This window comes from Mustelus asterias, chromosome 8 (assembly GCF_964213995.1).
Source record: "Mustelus asterias chromosome 8, sMusAst1.hap1.1, whole genome shotgun sequence".
NCBI classification, from domain to species: domain Eukaryota; kingdom Metazoa; phylum Chordata; class Chondrichthyes; order Carcharhiniformes; family Triakidae; genus Mustelus; species Mustelus asterias.
The window spans coordinates 56,985,275-56,999,078 of NC_135808.1; the positions used below are offsets into that span (position 1 = coordinate 56,985,275).

Consider the following 13,804-nt stretch of genomic DNA (forward strand, 5'->3'; position numbering starts at 1 on the left):
TGTCCTCAATGCAACTCATCAACATTGTCCCGCAGAGTCTGGCAATAGCTTCAGTGCCCGGTCCATGATGCCTGGCAGCAGCATGGGAGCATACTACTGGCACTTCATTCTGGTGAGATGTTCATCCCCATAGTGGGAAAGCTATTTACTCCCTCATCTTGTTCATCCCTAAAGCAAGCCGCTATGAAGCCATCCCTAACGCATCGGCCCCATCGAGCCTTAACCACTGCCTGGGCTTCTTCCTTTTTCTCCTCTGCGTGGTCACCCTCATTATCCTCCCGTGGATGGAGAATGTGGGCTCAATATTGTCCCCTTAGCCTCTGTAATGGTAACCATTAAACTGCCAAATTGCTCCAGAAACCCATTTGGTTCACTAGCGTCCTTAAGGAAAGAATTTTCCAGCAAGCCACTTAGTTGTACATTAGAACATAAGAAATAGGAGCAGGAGTGGGCCATCTAGCCCCTCAAGCCTGCTCCGCCATTCAATAAGATCATGGCTGATCTGATAGTGGGTTCAGTTCCACTTACCCGCCTGCTCCCCATAACCCTTAATTCCCTTAATGGTTAAAAATCTATCTATCTGTGACTTAAACACATTTAACGAGGTAGCCTCTACTGCTTCATTGGGCAGAGAATTCCAAAGATTCACAACCCTCTGGGAGAAGAAGTTCCTCCTCAACTCTGTTCTAAATTGACTCCCCCGTATTTTGAGGCTATGCCCCCTATTTCTTGTACCAAAGTATTGTACGGAAATGAAGCATTTGAGATATAAGGAGAGACTGGATAGGGTTGGGTTATTTCCTTTAGAGCAGAAAAGGCTGAGGGGGAGTCATGATTGAGGTGTATATGATGAGGGGTATGGACAGGGTGAGTAGGGAGCAGCTGTTCCCCTTGGTTGAAGGGTCAGTCATAAGGGGGCATAGTTTTAGGGTGAGGGGCAGGAGATTCAGAGGGGATTTGAGAAAAAAAATCCCTCAGAGGACGGTGGGAATCTGGAATGCACAGCCTGGGAAGGTGGTGGAGGCCGGAAACCTTACAACTTTTAAATGGTTTTTGATGAGCACTTGAAATATCATAACATTCTAGGATATGGGACAAGTGCTGGGAAATGTGATTAGCACAATTTCAATGGTAGTTATTGTTGTTGCAGATTCAGTGGGCCAAAAGGCCTTTTCTTGTATGACTCTGAATCTAAAGTTTAAAAGGAATAAAGCTGTATGGACCACCCAGCATCAGCGAGGCATTAGAAATGGCAATGGTACACCCATTGTGCTCCAGAACTAGATGTGCCTCCAGCCAAATTATTCCAATACAGCTACAACACTGGCATCTCTGCAATAGGGAAAAATGACTTGTCAACATAAAGTGAAGTAATTCCAATCTAGCTAATTACCACCCCACTAGTCCACTTTCAATCATCAGCAAAGTGATGGAAGTTGTCTTTGACGGGTGGCACTCACACAGCAATAACCTATTCAATGATGCTCAGTTTGTGTTCTGACAGGACCACTCAGTTCCTGATCTCATTGGAGCCTTGGCCCAAGGACAAAAGAGCTGAATTCAAGAGATGACTGTAATTGCCATCATGGCTGCATTTGATCAAGGAGCCCTAGCAAAACTGGAGTCAATGGGAACAGCGGGTAAACTCTCCTCTGGTTGGAGTTACACCGAGCACAAAGAGAAGATAGTTGTGGTTGATGGAGGTCAATCATCTCAGCCTCAGGTCATCACAACAGTTATTACTTAGGGTAGTGTCCAAGGTCCAACCATCTTCAGCTGTTTCCCCCCATAAGATCAGAAGTTATGGAAGACCATGGTTTCCATGTACAGGTAATCCTCCTCTATCCTATGCTCACTGGCAGCTAACCTTTGCTAAAGTACCACAGCTTGTGGACTTGCCACATCAGTTCCCTCACTCACTTCTAGCTTGTCTTTGCTGTCAGTTGCAGCAGACAGATTCAGGAAATCACAGAGTGAAATTAAAGATGTGATTACCGACACATTCACTTTCCATTTCGTATTTTACAGCCAACCTGAGTCTTAGGGCATCACAAACTCTGATCAGTATTTAAAAACTCTGTGACCATCCTGAATACTCCTTATACACCTATGACTGTGCGGTGAAATTCTCCTCCAATTCGATTTTCAAGTTTGCTGACAACACCACCGTATTGGGTTGGATCTCAAACAATGACGAGACAGAGTACAGGAATGAGATAGAGAACTTGGTGAACTGGTGAAGCAACAATAATCTCTCCCTCAATGTCAACAAAACGAAGGAGATTGTCATCGACTTCAGGAAGCATAGTGGAGAACATGCCCCTGTCTACATCAATGGGGATGAAGTAGAAAGGGCCGAGAGTTTCAAGTTTTTAGGTGTCCAGATCACCAACAACCTGTCCTGGTCCCCCCATGCCGACACTATAGTTAAGAAAGCCCACCAACACCTCTACTTTCTCAGAAGACAAAGAAAATTTGGCATGTCAGCTACGACTCTCACCAACTTTTACAGATGCACCATAGAAAGCATTCTTTCTGGTTGCATCACAGCTTGGTATGGCTCTTGCTCTGCCCAAGACCACAAGGAACGACAAAAGGTCGTGAATGTAGCCCAATCCATCACGCAAACCAGCCTCCCATCCATTGACTCTGTCTACACTTCCTGCTGCCTCGGCAAAGCAGCCAGCATAATTAAGGATCCCACGCACCCCGGACATTCTCTCTTCCACCTTCTTCCTTTAGGAAAAAGATACAAAAGTTTGAGGTCACGTACAAACCGACTCAAGAACAGCTTCTTCCCTGCTGCCATCAGACTTTTGAATGGACTTACCCCGCATTAAGTTGATCTTTCTCTACACCCTAGCTATGATTGTAACACTACATTCTGCACTCTCTCATTTCCTTCTCTATGAACGGTATGTTTTGTCTGTATAGCGCGCAAGAAACAATGCTTTTCACTGTATGTTAATACATGTGACAATAATAAATCAAATCAAATCGAATCAAATCAGAAGACTTGTTAAAAATGTCATAGAATCATAAGAAATAGGAGCAGGATTAGGTCATTTGGCCTCTTGAGCCTGCTCTGCTATTCAATAGTTGATCTGATTGTGGCCTTGTCCACTTTGCTGCCTGACCCCCCCCTTACCTCAACTCTCTTGTCAATCAAAAATCTGTCTAACTCAGCGTTGAATATACAATGACCTAGCCTCTCACTGCTCTCAATGGAGGAGAATTCCAAGGATCAGCAACCATCTGACATCTGTCTTAAATGGGAGACCCATTATTTTTTAAATGTGCCTCATTGTTCTAGATTTCCCCATGAGGGGAAACATTGTCTACCCTGGCAAACCCCCTCAGAATTTTATATGTTTCAGTGAGATCACCCCTCATTCTTCTAAACTCCGGTCTGTATAGGCCCAACCTACTCAGCCCTTCCTCAAGAGACAACCCCTTCATCCCAGGAAGCTCGTTAACTGCATCTGAACTATTCCCAGTGCAAGTATATTCCTCCTTAGGTAAGGAGACTAAAACTATACACAGGACTATAGATGCAGTCTCACTAATGCCCGACATAACTGTAGGCAAAAACTTACCTACTTTTATACTCCATCCCCTTTACATTACACTTCCCTTCCTCATTACTTGCTGATTCATGTACCAAGGCACCCAGATCCTTCTGTATTCCAACATTCTTCAGTCTTACGATTTAAATAATATTCTACTTTCCTATTCATCTTGCCAAAGTTGACAGCCTCACATTTTTCAACATTATACTCCATCTACCATATTTTTGCCCATTCATTTAACCAATCTATATCTCTTTTCTGAATGCATTCTCTTCATAACTTGCAAATTTGACTACGATGCAGTTTGCCCCTTCACCCAAGTCATCAATGTAGATTTTAAATACTTGAGACCTCTGCACTGATCCCTATGGCATTCCGCCAGTTACACTTCACCAACCTGAAAATGGCTTGTTTATCTTGATCGTCTGTTCCTGTTAGTTAGCCAATCTTCTATCCAAGATAAAGATCACCCTCACCACCATGAACTCTTGTCCAGTAACCTGTTATATGAAACCTTATTGAATGTGTCATAATTCTTGTTCACCATTTAGGGGAAAAGCAGCATGTTTATGGATAAGAGCTATACAGAGAATTGCAGCCAACTCCCGAGAAGTTTCTGGAACAGAAACTTGAGCTCACCAGGGTGATTCCCCACCCTACTCTTTGATTGGTTCCATTGGTCATGTGACCCTTACTCTGCATATTGATCCTGAAAAGGACAATCACCACAAAATGCTTCATTGAAACTCAAATACACTACATCTACTTGTCCCCTTTATTTACCCTGTTTGTTACAGCCTCAAAGAACTCATATAAATTTGTCAATACACCTTCATTTTCACAAAACCATATTGACTCTGCCTGATTGTATTATGATTTTCTAAATATCTTGCTACTATCTTATCAATAATGAATTCCAGCATTTTCCCAATGACATGTTAGTCGATCGTTTCCTGCTTTTTGACTCCCGCCTCTCTTGAATACTGGTGTGTTTATTCATTTACAGATTATGGGTGTTGCTGGCTAGGCAGCATTTATTGCCCATCTCTAATTGCCATTGAGAAGATGGTGGTGAGCTGCCTCCTTGAACTGCTGCAGTTCATGTGGTTCTGCTGCAGTTCATGTAGTGTAGGTACCACACAGAGCAGCTCCATGGAGGGAGAGTTGGGATAGCTACTGGATGCTGTGGGGGAGAGGGGGGCCCTCTTCTTCTCCAGAGAAAAACCCAGGCCCAAGGTTTGGGTCTGGGAAGTGGTGGCAGCAGCTGTCAATGCTCGTGCACTGGCACGGAGGACCAGGGCCAGTACTGAAAGAAAATGAATGACCCCATTTGGGCAGCAAGGGTGAATGTCCATCCTGCCCTGGCATCAGTCTCTAGAATACCCAAGTCGATCCACTCCCTGACACACTGCAGCCTCCCAGCACCCAACCCTCTAGCACCTTCCTCCAACCCCTCTAGCACCCCTGGCTGCCGAGGCTTGGTGCAGATGACATACGTCACCCGATTGCCCCCAACCCCAAAAACCCGTGCCCTTCCAGCCATCAGGCTCTCAATCCCCCCTTCTGCCCCACAGGAGAAGACGGCCCATAATCGCCGGGAGTGGGCGAAGACCAGAGATGGGATCCCTGAGCTGAGTCTCCTCACTGCATTCATGGAGAGGCTGAGCTGTGACTGACAGCCAGGTCAGAGTGCACCACGGAAGTGAGGAGCCACAAAACCTTCATTCATACGACCTATCTCAAATAAGCTGCAATCTGCCTAGATATTTGCCCCTCCCTTGCACTTAACCATGTGTCCTGTTTTGCAGGAGACAACCCCAAAGAAACAAGGCCCCCAGGACTTGGCGCCCCTCTGCTGCCCTCTCAGAGAGCCTTGTCAATACCTCAGACAAAGCACCAATAAGGTAATGCATTCGATAAGGTAAGCAAGTTGATGTGGTTGGCTGTCTAGGCCTACAGGACATCCGTCACCCCACAGATGAACTTGTGCTCAGAGGATTGGGAGATGCCTCAGAGGTCTCTGCTGGAGGCCTGGAAGGACCCGGTGGGTAGAAGTTGAGGGCCGCCATGACCTTCGCTGCCACTGGGAGCATGTGTCCTCCTGTTGCTCGAGGTGCCAGGTGCCGCACTGTTTCCTTACTGAGACGCAGTCTGCGGCGGCTCATGGTGTCCTGAACCCCATTGAAGGACATGTGGGTCCTGCAGAGACAGGGTCATTGTCTCCGATATCCCTAGGGCTTCCCCTCAGGCCAATGGGCAGCTGCGTCCTGACTCTGACCGGCAGCATCTTGTCCTCCTGCTGCAGCCATGCGCCACCTCAAAGGGCTGCTGACCTTTGCCACATCATCGCCACTGTGGGCACGGTGACCATATGGGTGGTTATGACGGGGTCGCCAATGGGAACTCCTGAAGCATAGACTTGAGTGCATTCACCTGGATTTCTGGTGCAATGGCTTCCAGGAATGGTTTGCAGTTCGGATACAGGGTGGAGAGGCACCCTTGTTACGAGATGGGTTTCCATCGAAGTGAGCACTGCAGAGTCCATGCAGCGTGTGGAGCTGTGTTAACACCTGCCACGCTCCCTCTATCCGGCAACAGCTGCCAACCCTGGTTCTTGTTACAGTTAGTGGGGCCTGGGATGGATTGTCAGCGGTCAGCCATGGAGCCTGTATAGTGGACAGATGGCAGGGTGACCATGGCGACATCAGTGGGATTGAGGCTCCACCTTATATGCAACCCCTCAGGGGTTGTTGAGTTGCCAAGGGAATTACACACAACACAAGCCCCAGGCCAGTGGTGACCCCCGACATGAGGACCCCATACCGGCACAAGGCCCCCATTACCCCTGCACCCATGCAAGCCCTCCCACCCCACAACAGTGACTGAGACGCCCCCAAACCCTGAGTGTTGGTGCTCAGTGGTACTCACCTCCTCGCTCCCCTTCACTACCGCTGCGCCTGAACCACACTTTTATCGAGCAGTAGTGATTTACGTGAGCGTGACATCTCCCCGGGAGGGGGGACGCATTCGGGAGGGGGGATGCTGAACCCGTGAATGATATTGAAATCCAGTCAAATTCATGCTAATAATTCTGGGTGTGTATTGGTTCACTCCAGTAAAAAGGGGCTGGGAAGATAGCAAACCGTTTTGTGCCAGGTGCGAATTGGATTTTTAGCATCTCATGCTATTTTCCCAGCCCGCCATGCTGATCAACAGGCACAGCGAGGTGGTAAGATCACACCCCTCGTTGGTACACTTGCTTCCAATTTGAGTGTATACCCATTATACCCACTCTTTGTTTACCAAATGGAATGTCAGGATCTTTTCAGAACTGGCTTGTTTTTCTCTGAGAACAGTGGATCACAGTATTCTGTAGCATGGCATCTCATGGTACCTAATGTTATTTTGATTTGCCCTTGCGTATCTAGGTTTTTAAATATTTTGTGTGGTAAGTTGCTGAAATATGAGTGATAGCATTGCAGAGAGGGAACCAAGGTATTTGGGACGGGAGTGAACAGGACAAGCAATCATGTATCTGCTTAATTAATGAGAATGAGCGATTGTGAAATTAACAATATAAAAGAAAAGTGTAGAGTGGGTGAATTCATTGTCAACCCAGGATCAGAAAGAAATAATTAGGGGAAAAGAAAACTGGATTAAGAGAGAGAAAGGGGGACAGTAAAGAAAAATAAAAAAATCAACTTTAAATTAATATTCTGCACAATTAAAATCTAGAAGAATGTGACTTATAATAATTATTTTTCAGTTTCAGAGAGATTACTGCTGCCTCATAGAACCAGGGACCCGGGTTCAATTCCCGGCTTGGGTCACTGTCTGTGCGGAGTCCGCGCGTTCTCCCTGTGTCTGTGTGGGTTTCCTCCGGGTGCTCTGGTTTCCTCCCACAGTCTGAAAGATATGCTGGTTAGGTGCATTGGTGATGCTAAATTCTCCCTCAGTGTACCCGAACAGGCACCGGAGTGTGGTGACGAGGGGATTTTCACGGTAACCTCATTACAGTAAGCCTACTTGTGACACTAATAAATAAAAAAAAGATTGATTGGCAGTAACTATCATGTTGATAAAAAGGGTAATTAGGCAAGTTTAGTTCTTATCTGCTTTTCAAAAACAAATTGTTTCATGGATGTGGACATCATTGGCAATACCAACATTTGTTATCCATCCCCCTAATTACCCTTGAACTGAGTAGCTTACTAGGCCATCTCATAAGGCAGTTGCTGTGGGTCTAGTGTCAAGTGCAGGCCAAACCAGGTATGGACAGGGTAGCAGATGTCATTCCTTGAAGGACAGTAGTGAACCAGATGGGTTTTAATGACAGTTGACAACAGTTTCACTTTAATTGAGGCGAGCTGTTTTTAAAATTCCCGGGTTTTGTTAACTGAATTTAAATTCCATCAGATGCCTTGGTGGGATTTGAACCCATATCTGCAGGGCATTAATCTGGACCCTGTAGTACTAGTCCAGTGACATGCCACCATCTCCCCCCCCCCCCCCCCGCCCCGCCCCGCCCCCCCTGCACAAAACTTCATGTCCTTTAATACATTGCAATGGTGAGGCGCGTGTGCCATTTTCATAAGGCAATGGCAGTGACTCGAATTGAGATCAATAATGTTTGGATCATTGAGTTTAACCACACATCTGGTCCTTGTCTGAATTTATTGATGATTGACTTGAAATGTTAACTCTATTTCACTCTACAGATGCTGCCTGACCTGCTGAGTATTTTTAGCATTAAATCAAATGGAATGTTAGCCTTTTTAACTAGAGCCTAGAAAAGAAGGAGAGAAAGTTTTGCTACAGCTATACAAAGCCATGGTTAGATCACACCTAGAGTATGTTGTACAATTTTGGACACCACAGTATAAAGATATATTGGCTTTGTATTCAGCATAGCATAGATTCACCAGACTGTTACCAGGGCTGCACGGATAGATTATGAGGCAGCATTACTTAAACAAGGAATGTATTCTCTGGAATGCCGAATGTTCAAGTGATGATTTGACGTTTTTTAGGATTTGGCAAGGAATTGATAGGTTAAATTTTTTTTCTGCTGGTGGGAAAGTCTAGGACAAAAGAGCAGAACCATAAAAATCAAAGACTGATCATTCAGGAGAGAAGCTGGGAAATGCATCCTCACACAAAGACATGTCTTGGTGCGGAACTCTCTCCCACAAAGAGCACAAAAGAGAGTTCAATGCATAATTTTATATGAGATTGGTTGATTTATGTTGGACAAAAATATTGAAGAATATTAAGCCAAGAGAGCTGTATAGATCAGCTAGATCTCACTGAACGGAATCAGGCATCTGGAACTGAAAAATCCACACCAACCTGTTTGAATTATCTTTTTAAAACACTTCGCAAACTGGATGAATGTACCACCAATGAGAATGATCCATGTCCCCAGTAAGATTAGTATGGTAAGAGGTCTATGGTCACCAACAACCTCTTAGGACAGAGTACCTGAAGAGAAAGAGACAAGCTCTAACCCAACAAAGCACGTTCTATATTGTGGGTGATGATTGGGATGGGATGTCCTATTGATACATGGTCATTCCTGATATTATCTTTTTTCCATAATGCTGTCTGAACTGAGGATTCTCACACTTGTCTGTTTTTAAAGCAGGCTCAAGGTTGTTTTTCCACAGAAGAACCAGAGAATCCCTACAGCACAGGAAGAGACCATCTGGCCCATCGAGTCTGCACTGACTCTCCAAAGCAGCATCCCACGCAGGCTTTATCCCTGTAACTCAGCGCATTTACCTTGGCTAACCCATCTAACCTACACATCTTTGGGCACTAAGGGGCAATTTAACATGGCCAATCCACCTAACACACACATCTTTGGACTGTGGGAGGACACCAGAGCATTTGGAGGAAACCCACGCAGACATGGGAAGAACGTGCAAATGTTTAGATTGTCTCCTCGGCTTCTGCAGGATTTTTTGTAAGTTGGCATGTGTACAAAAGTTGTGCAAAGTTCACTTGAACATTTCCAGAAGTAAATGATTTTTGGTGGAAGGTTCGAATCAGATTAGCCTTGAGAATAACGTAACGGGGCGGCACGGTAGCACAGTGGTTAGCACTGCTGCTTCACAACTCCAGGGACCTGGGCTCGATTCCCGGCTTGGGTAACTGTCCGTGTGGAGTTTGCACATTCTCCTCGTGTCTGCGTGGGTTTCCTCCGGGTGCTCTGGTTTCCTCCCACAGTCCAAAGATGTGCGTGTTAGGTTGATTGGCTATGCTAAAAAATTGCCCCTTAGTGTCCTGAGATGCGTAGGTTAGAGGGATTAGTGGGTAAAATATGTAGGGATATGGGGGTAGGGCCTGGGTGGGATTGTGGTCGGTGCAGGCTCGATGGGCCGAATGGCCTCTTGCTGTACTGTAGGGTTTCTATGATTCCCACATTAGATCTGTAGCTCTTTGCCCCGCACTGGAGGCTATGGGAAGTACAGCCTGCCCCGCAGTCCGTACCAACACAAACCCCTCCGCTTCGGCAGCTCATTCTCCGCAGAGTTGCCGGGCGGAAACGAATGCGGCACCGCTGCAGATGCGGAAGTCTGCTGGTTCGCGGAAGAGGGCAGGTATTGGAGCAATGATCGAATGATCACTTTGTGGGTCCGCAAAGTTGGGGAAAAGCCTCACTGACAGCATGGAACAGCAGCAGGGAGGTAAAGATAGGTAACTGGGGGTTTGGGGACAGTGAGGGCTGGGTGCTGTTTGCATTGACTGAGATTTCAGCAAGTGTTGCTGGTGGAGTTGCCTGTCACTGCCAAGTTCACAAATAAGCAAAAAACAGAACTTCAGTTGGTGGAAATGCGAACGAAACATAAAAACGCTGCCAAAACTCTGGGGCTCCGGCAGCATTTGATATTCAGGGGACAGGAAGCGAGGAACAGTCAGATCAATAACATTTGTGAATCTCGTCTCAGTTACTGCAACACCCAAAGTTTGAACACTCCCGCCCCTTGCTGTGTTTCTTTTAAACTACTAGAAACTTCCCCGTAAATCAAGATAATTCTGAACATTGGTTCCTCAGGCTTTGGACTGTGGGGGGCTGGAATCGAACCGAGGTCCCTGGACCTGTGAGGCAGCAGCGCTAACCACTGTGCCGTCCTAGAAGAAAAGCGAAATCACATTTAATGAAATCTGTATTAAGTAAAGCATTTTGCTTACAGCAGTAGCATATATTCTTCATAAATGTGGAAAATATGCAGGTTCCGGGTTGTATAATCTATGCATCTGGTTGATCTCAGCTAACCAATTGGATAATACACACTACTATTTGTGTTACATCTTCGATCTTTTCACTAATGACCCACTTTAACTCGTCCATTGTGCCTGCACGCAGCCCCATTCACCACTCACACAGTGATGCTAATGTTTGACTGCTTTCACAGCCTCTACGCACTGGCTTGTTAGCAGCACCAGAACCAAACAGTAGCCCTTGAGCGAACAGGTAAGGCAAGTGAGATGGGCTTTAGTTCACCTAAGTCCAGGACAGGCGCATGCAGAGATTCTCAGTATTAGACCTTGGATCTGTCAGCAATTGGGTACCCTTCTTGTGGGGAACGGGTGGTTCAGAGGGATTCAAGACACTGGTTTATCAGCAAGGAGTGAGGTGACATGTAACCCTTCACCGTACGTGAGCTGATTGGTCATGAGAAACAAGTGCCATAAGTTACAAGTTTAAACCAACTTAATTGACTCACTCCAGGTATATGAGATTCACAAACAGTTAGTATGCAGGTGCAGCATGTAATCAAGAATGCTAATGGAATACTATCCTTTATTACAAGAGGAATTGAACATAAAGGTAAGAATGTTTTGTTTCAGTTATGATGTGGAGATGCCGGCGTTGGACTGGGGTGAACACAGTAAGAAGTCTCACAACACCAGGTTAAAGTCCCAACAGGTTTGACCTGTTGGACTTTAACCTGGTGTTGTGAGACTTGTTTCAGTTATACAATGCATTGCTTAGACCACATACAAAGGAGGAGCAGAAGTAGGTCATTCGGCCTCTCAGCGTGCTCAGCCGTTTAATAAGATCATAGCTGATCAGTTTGCGTTGAGGTCCACATTCCCAATCTATCCCCGATGACCTTTGATTCCCATGCTGATCAAGAATCTACCTACTTCCTCCTTAATAATTAGTGTTTCAAAATTAGGGATTGCCTTTTAGGATGGAGGTGAGGAGAATAATTTTCCCTCAGAGGGTTGTGCGACTTTGGAACTCTGCCTCCGAATGCAGTGGAAGCAGGGTCATTAAATATTTGTGATCTCTCCGGAGGGAATCATCTTTCCTGATCCTTTCCGGATTTTCAGCCTGTGTCACCATTCTCTCTGATGGCGAAAGTGGGCTGACTGTTTGGAATTAATGCTATTTGCTCTTAACTACATTTCTTCTAATTGCATTAGAAAGCAGATCAGAGGAGCAGAAAATAAATGAGGCAGAATCGCAAAATGCTGAGGCTGAAAATGAAACTCCATCCCATGAAAAAAAACAAGGTAAAAATGTAGAGGAGATGCTGGTTGATGAGGCAAATAAATATTCTGTACATTGGACAGAATGCAGTACTCATTAATATTCAGCTTGTGACTTTAATCATAGGTACTAAGGTGCCTTGATAGAAACTTTGTTCTTTCTGAACATGATGTTTACTCTTCTCAGTATAAGAATCCAGACACATAATTTATACTGAAATTTTTCTCACTATCATAAAATTGGAAGTTTTGCAGAGAGCACATTCTCGCCTTCTGTTCTGTCGCGACCTCCCTAAACAACCAGAGACTGCAGATTCCAGCTGCGTGTACGTTAATGCAGATATTACACAATATGCTACTGGCGTCTGTTGCTTGGGTGTGAATCCATCAAAGAATTGAGCAGGTCGTTGCTATTGTACTGAAAGTATTTTTGATTAGGATAAAGAGAGCAGATGATATTGATAAGCTTCAGTATAAGTAGCTATTGGCAGCAGAAGCTCTCAATCAGAACACATTCAGACACTGTGCAGACAGAACAACCATTTGTGATAGTTCCTTGTTCCATTTAATGGCGAACCCAGTGAAGGACGGTCCAGTCAAAAAGTGTTTGAGCCATTTAATTGATTAATCCACTCTTATTTTTAGCAGATTGCGGCCAACCCATTTACTCTCAATTAGATTAATCTATCACACCATGTTTTAGTGCATACACTTTGATTAGCACTGCCAATGCACCTCCCTTTTCCCGTCACCTGGCTCAGGGACCAATGGCAACCAAGAGTGAGTGATCGCCCCAGATAGTGGAGTCTTCCCTCAGGCAGAATACACGTGGAAGCCACATAGTAAGCATTGAGGGACTGTGGAAGCCGGGCAGGCTGCTCCAGTTTGTTTCCAAAAACTGATGACCAGAGATGTGAGAAAGCAAGCACAAAACCTGACCCGTTTTGAGCTTATGGTGGTTCCTTGTGTATGATTGACAACATAACAGATTTAATAGCAACTTTCCAAAGAAAATAAGATAGATATTTGAAAAGAAAATATTACCAAGGTAAAGGGGAAAGAACAGGGTGGTGGGGCTGATTGGATAACTTTCTGAGAGGCATGATGGGAGGTATATGAGGGACTTGGGGCTGTTTTCGTTAGAGAGAAGAAGGTTAAGAGGTGACTTAATAGAGGCATATAAGATGATCAGAGGATTAGATAGGGTGGACAGTGAGAGCCTTTTTCCTTGGATGGTGATGGCGAGCACGAGGGGACATAGTTTTAAATTGAGGGGTGATAGATATAGGATAGATGTCAGAGGTAGGTTCTTTACTGAGAGAGTAGTAAGGGTGTGGAATGCCCTGCCTGCAGCAGTAGTGGACTTGCCAACATTAAGGGCATTTAAATGGTCATTGGATAAACATATGGATGATATTGGAATAGTGTAGGTTAGATGGGCTTTAGATTGGTTTCACAGGTCGGCGCAACATTGAGGGCCGAAGGGCCTGTACTGCGCTGTAATGTTCTATGTTCTATAACCTGCCAGTAAAAGTTGAATATTGACATTTTGGTACAGCAATCCGCAGCACCACCCAGACTGATGCTTTCAAGTCTGTTGATGCAGAGGTTCAAGCATTGTAATTTGATCAAATACTCTATGGTAGTTCACATTACGTTGCAGGTAATTGTTTGCATGTTTTACACATATCTTTGCAGAGCACATGGTAGTCAGCAAGCTTTACTCTCACTAG

At 45.2% G+C, this 13,804-nt stretch overlaps 1 protein-coding gene across 23 annotated transcripts in view; it reads left to right on the top strand.

The window, feature by feature from the left end:
• Positions 1 to 10,112: 10,112 nt before the first annotated feature.
• Positions 10,113 to 13,804, top strand: part of LOC144497181 (uncharacterized) — a 41,458-nt gene continuing 37,766 nt past the window's right edge. For 16 of the 23 annotated variants that reach the window (XM_078218026.1, XM_078218030.1, XM_078218032.1 and 13 more), the window contains exons 1-2: positions 10,119 to 10,171; positions 12,006 to 12,095. In XM_078218026.1, coding sequence (XP_078074152.1) covers positions 10,138 to 10,171; positions 12,006 to 12,095 — 124 coding nt within the window. In that variant the 5' untranslated portion in view covers positions 10,119 to 10,137. Of the gene's footprint in view, positions 10,259 to 12,005; positions 12,104 to 13,804 lie in introns of those variants that run through there. The other 7 variants (XM_078218027.1, XM_078218039.1, XM_078218038.1 and 4 more) reach the window with 4 other exon arrangements.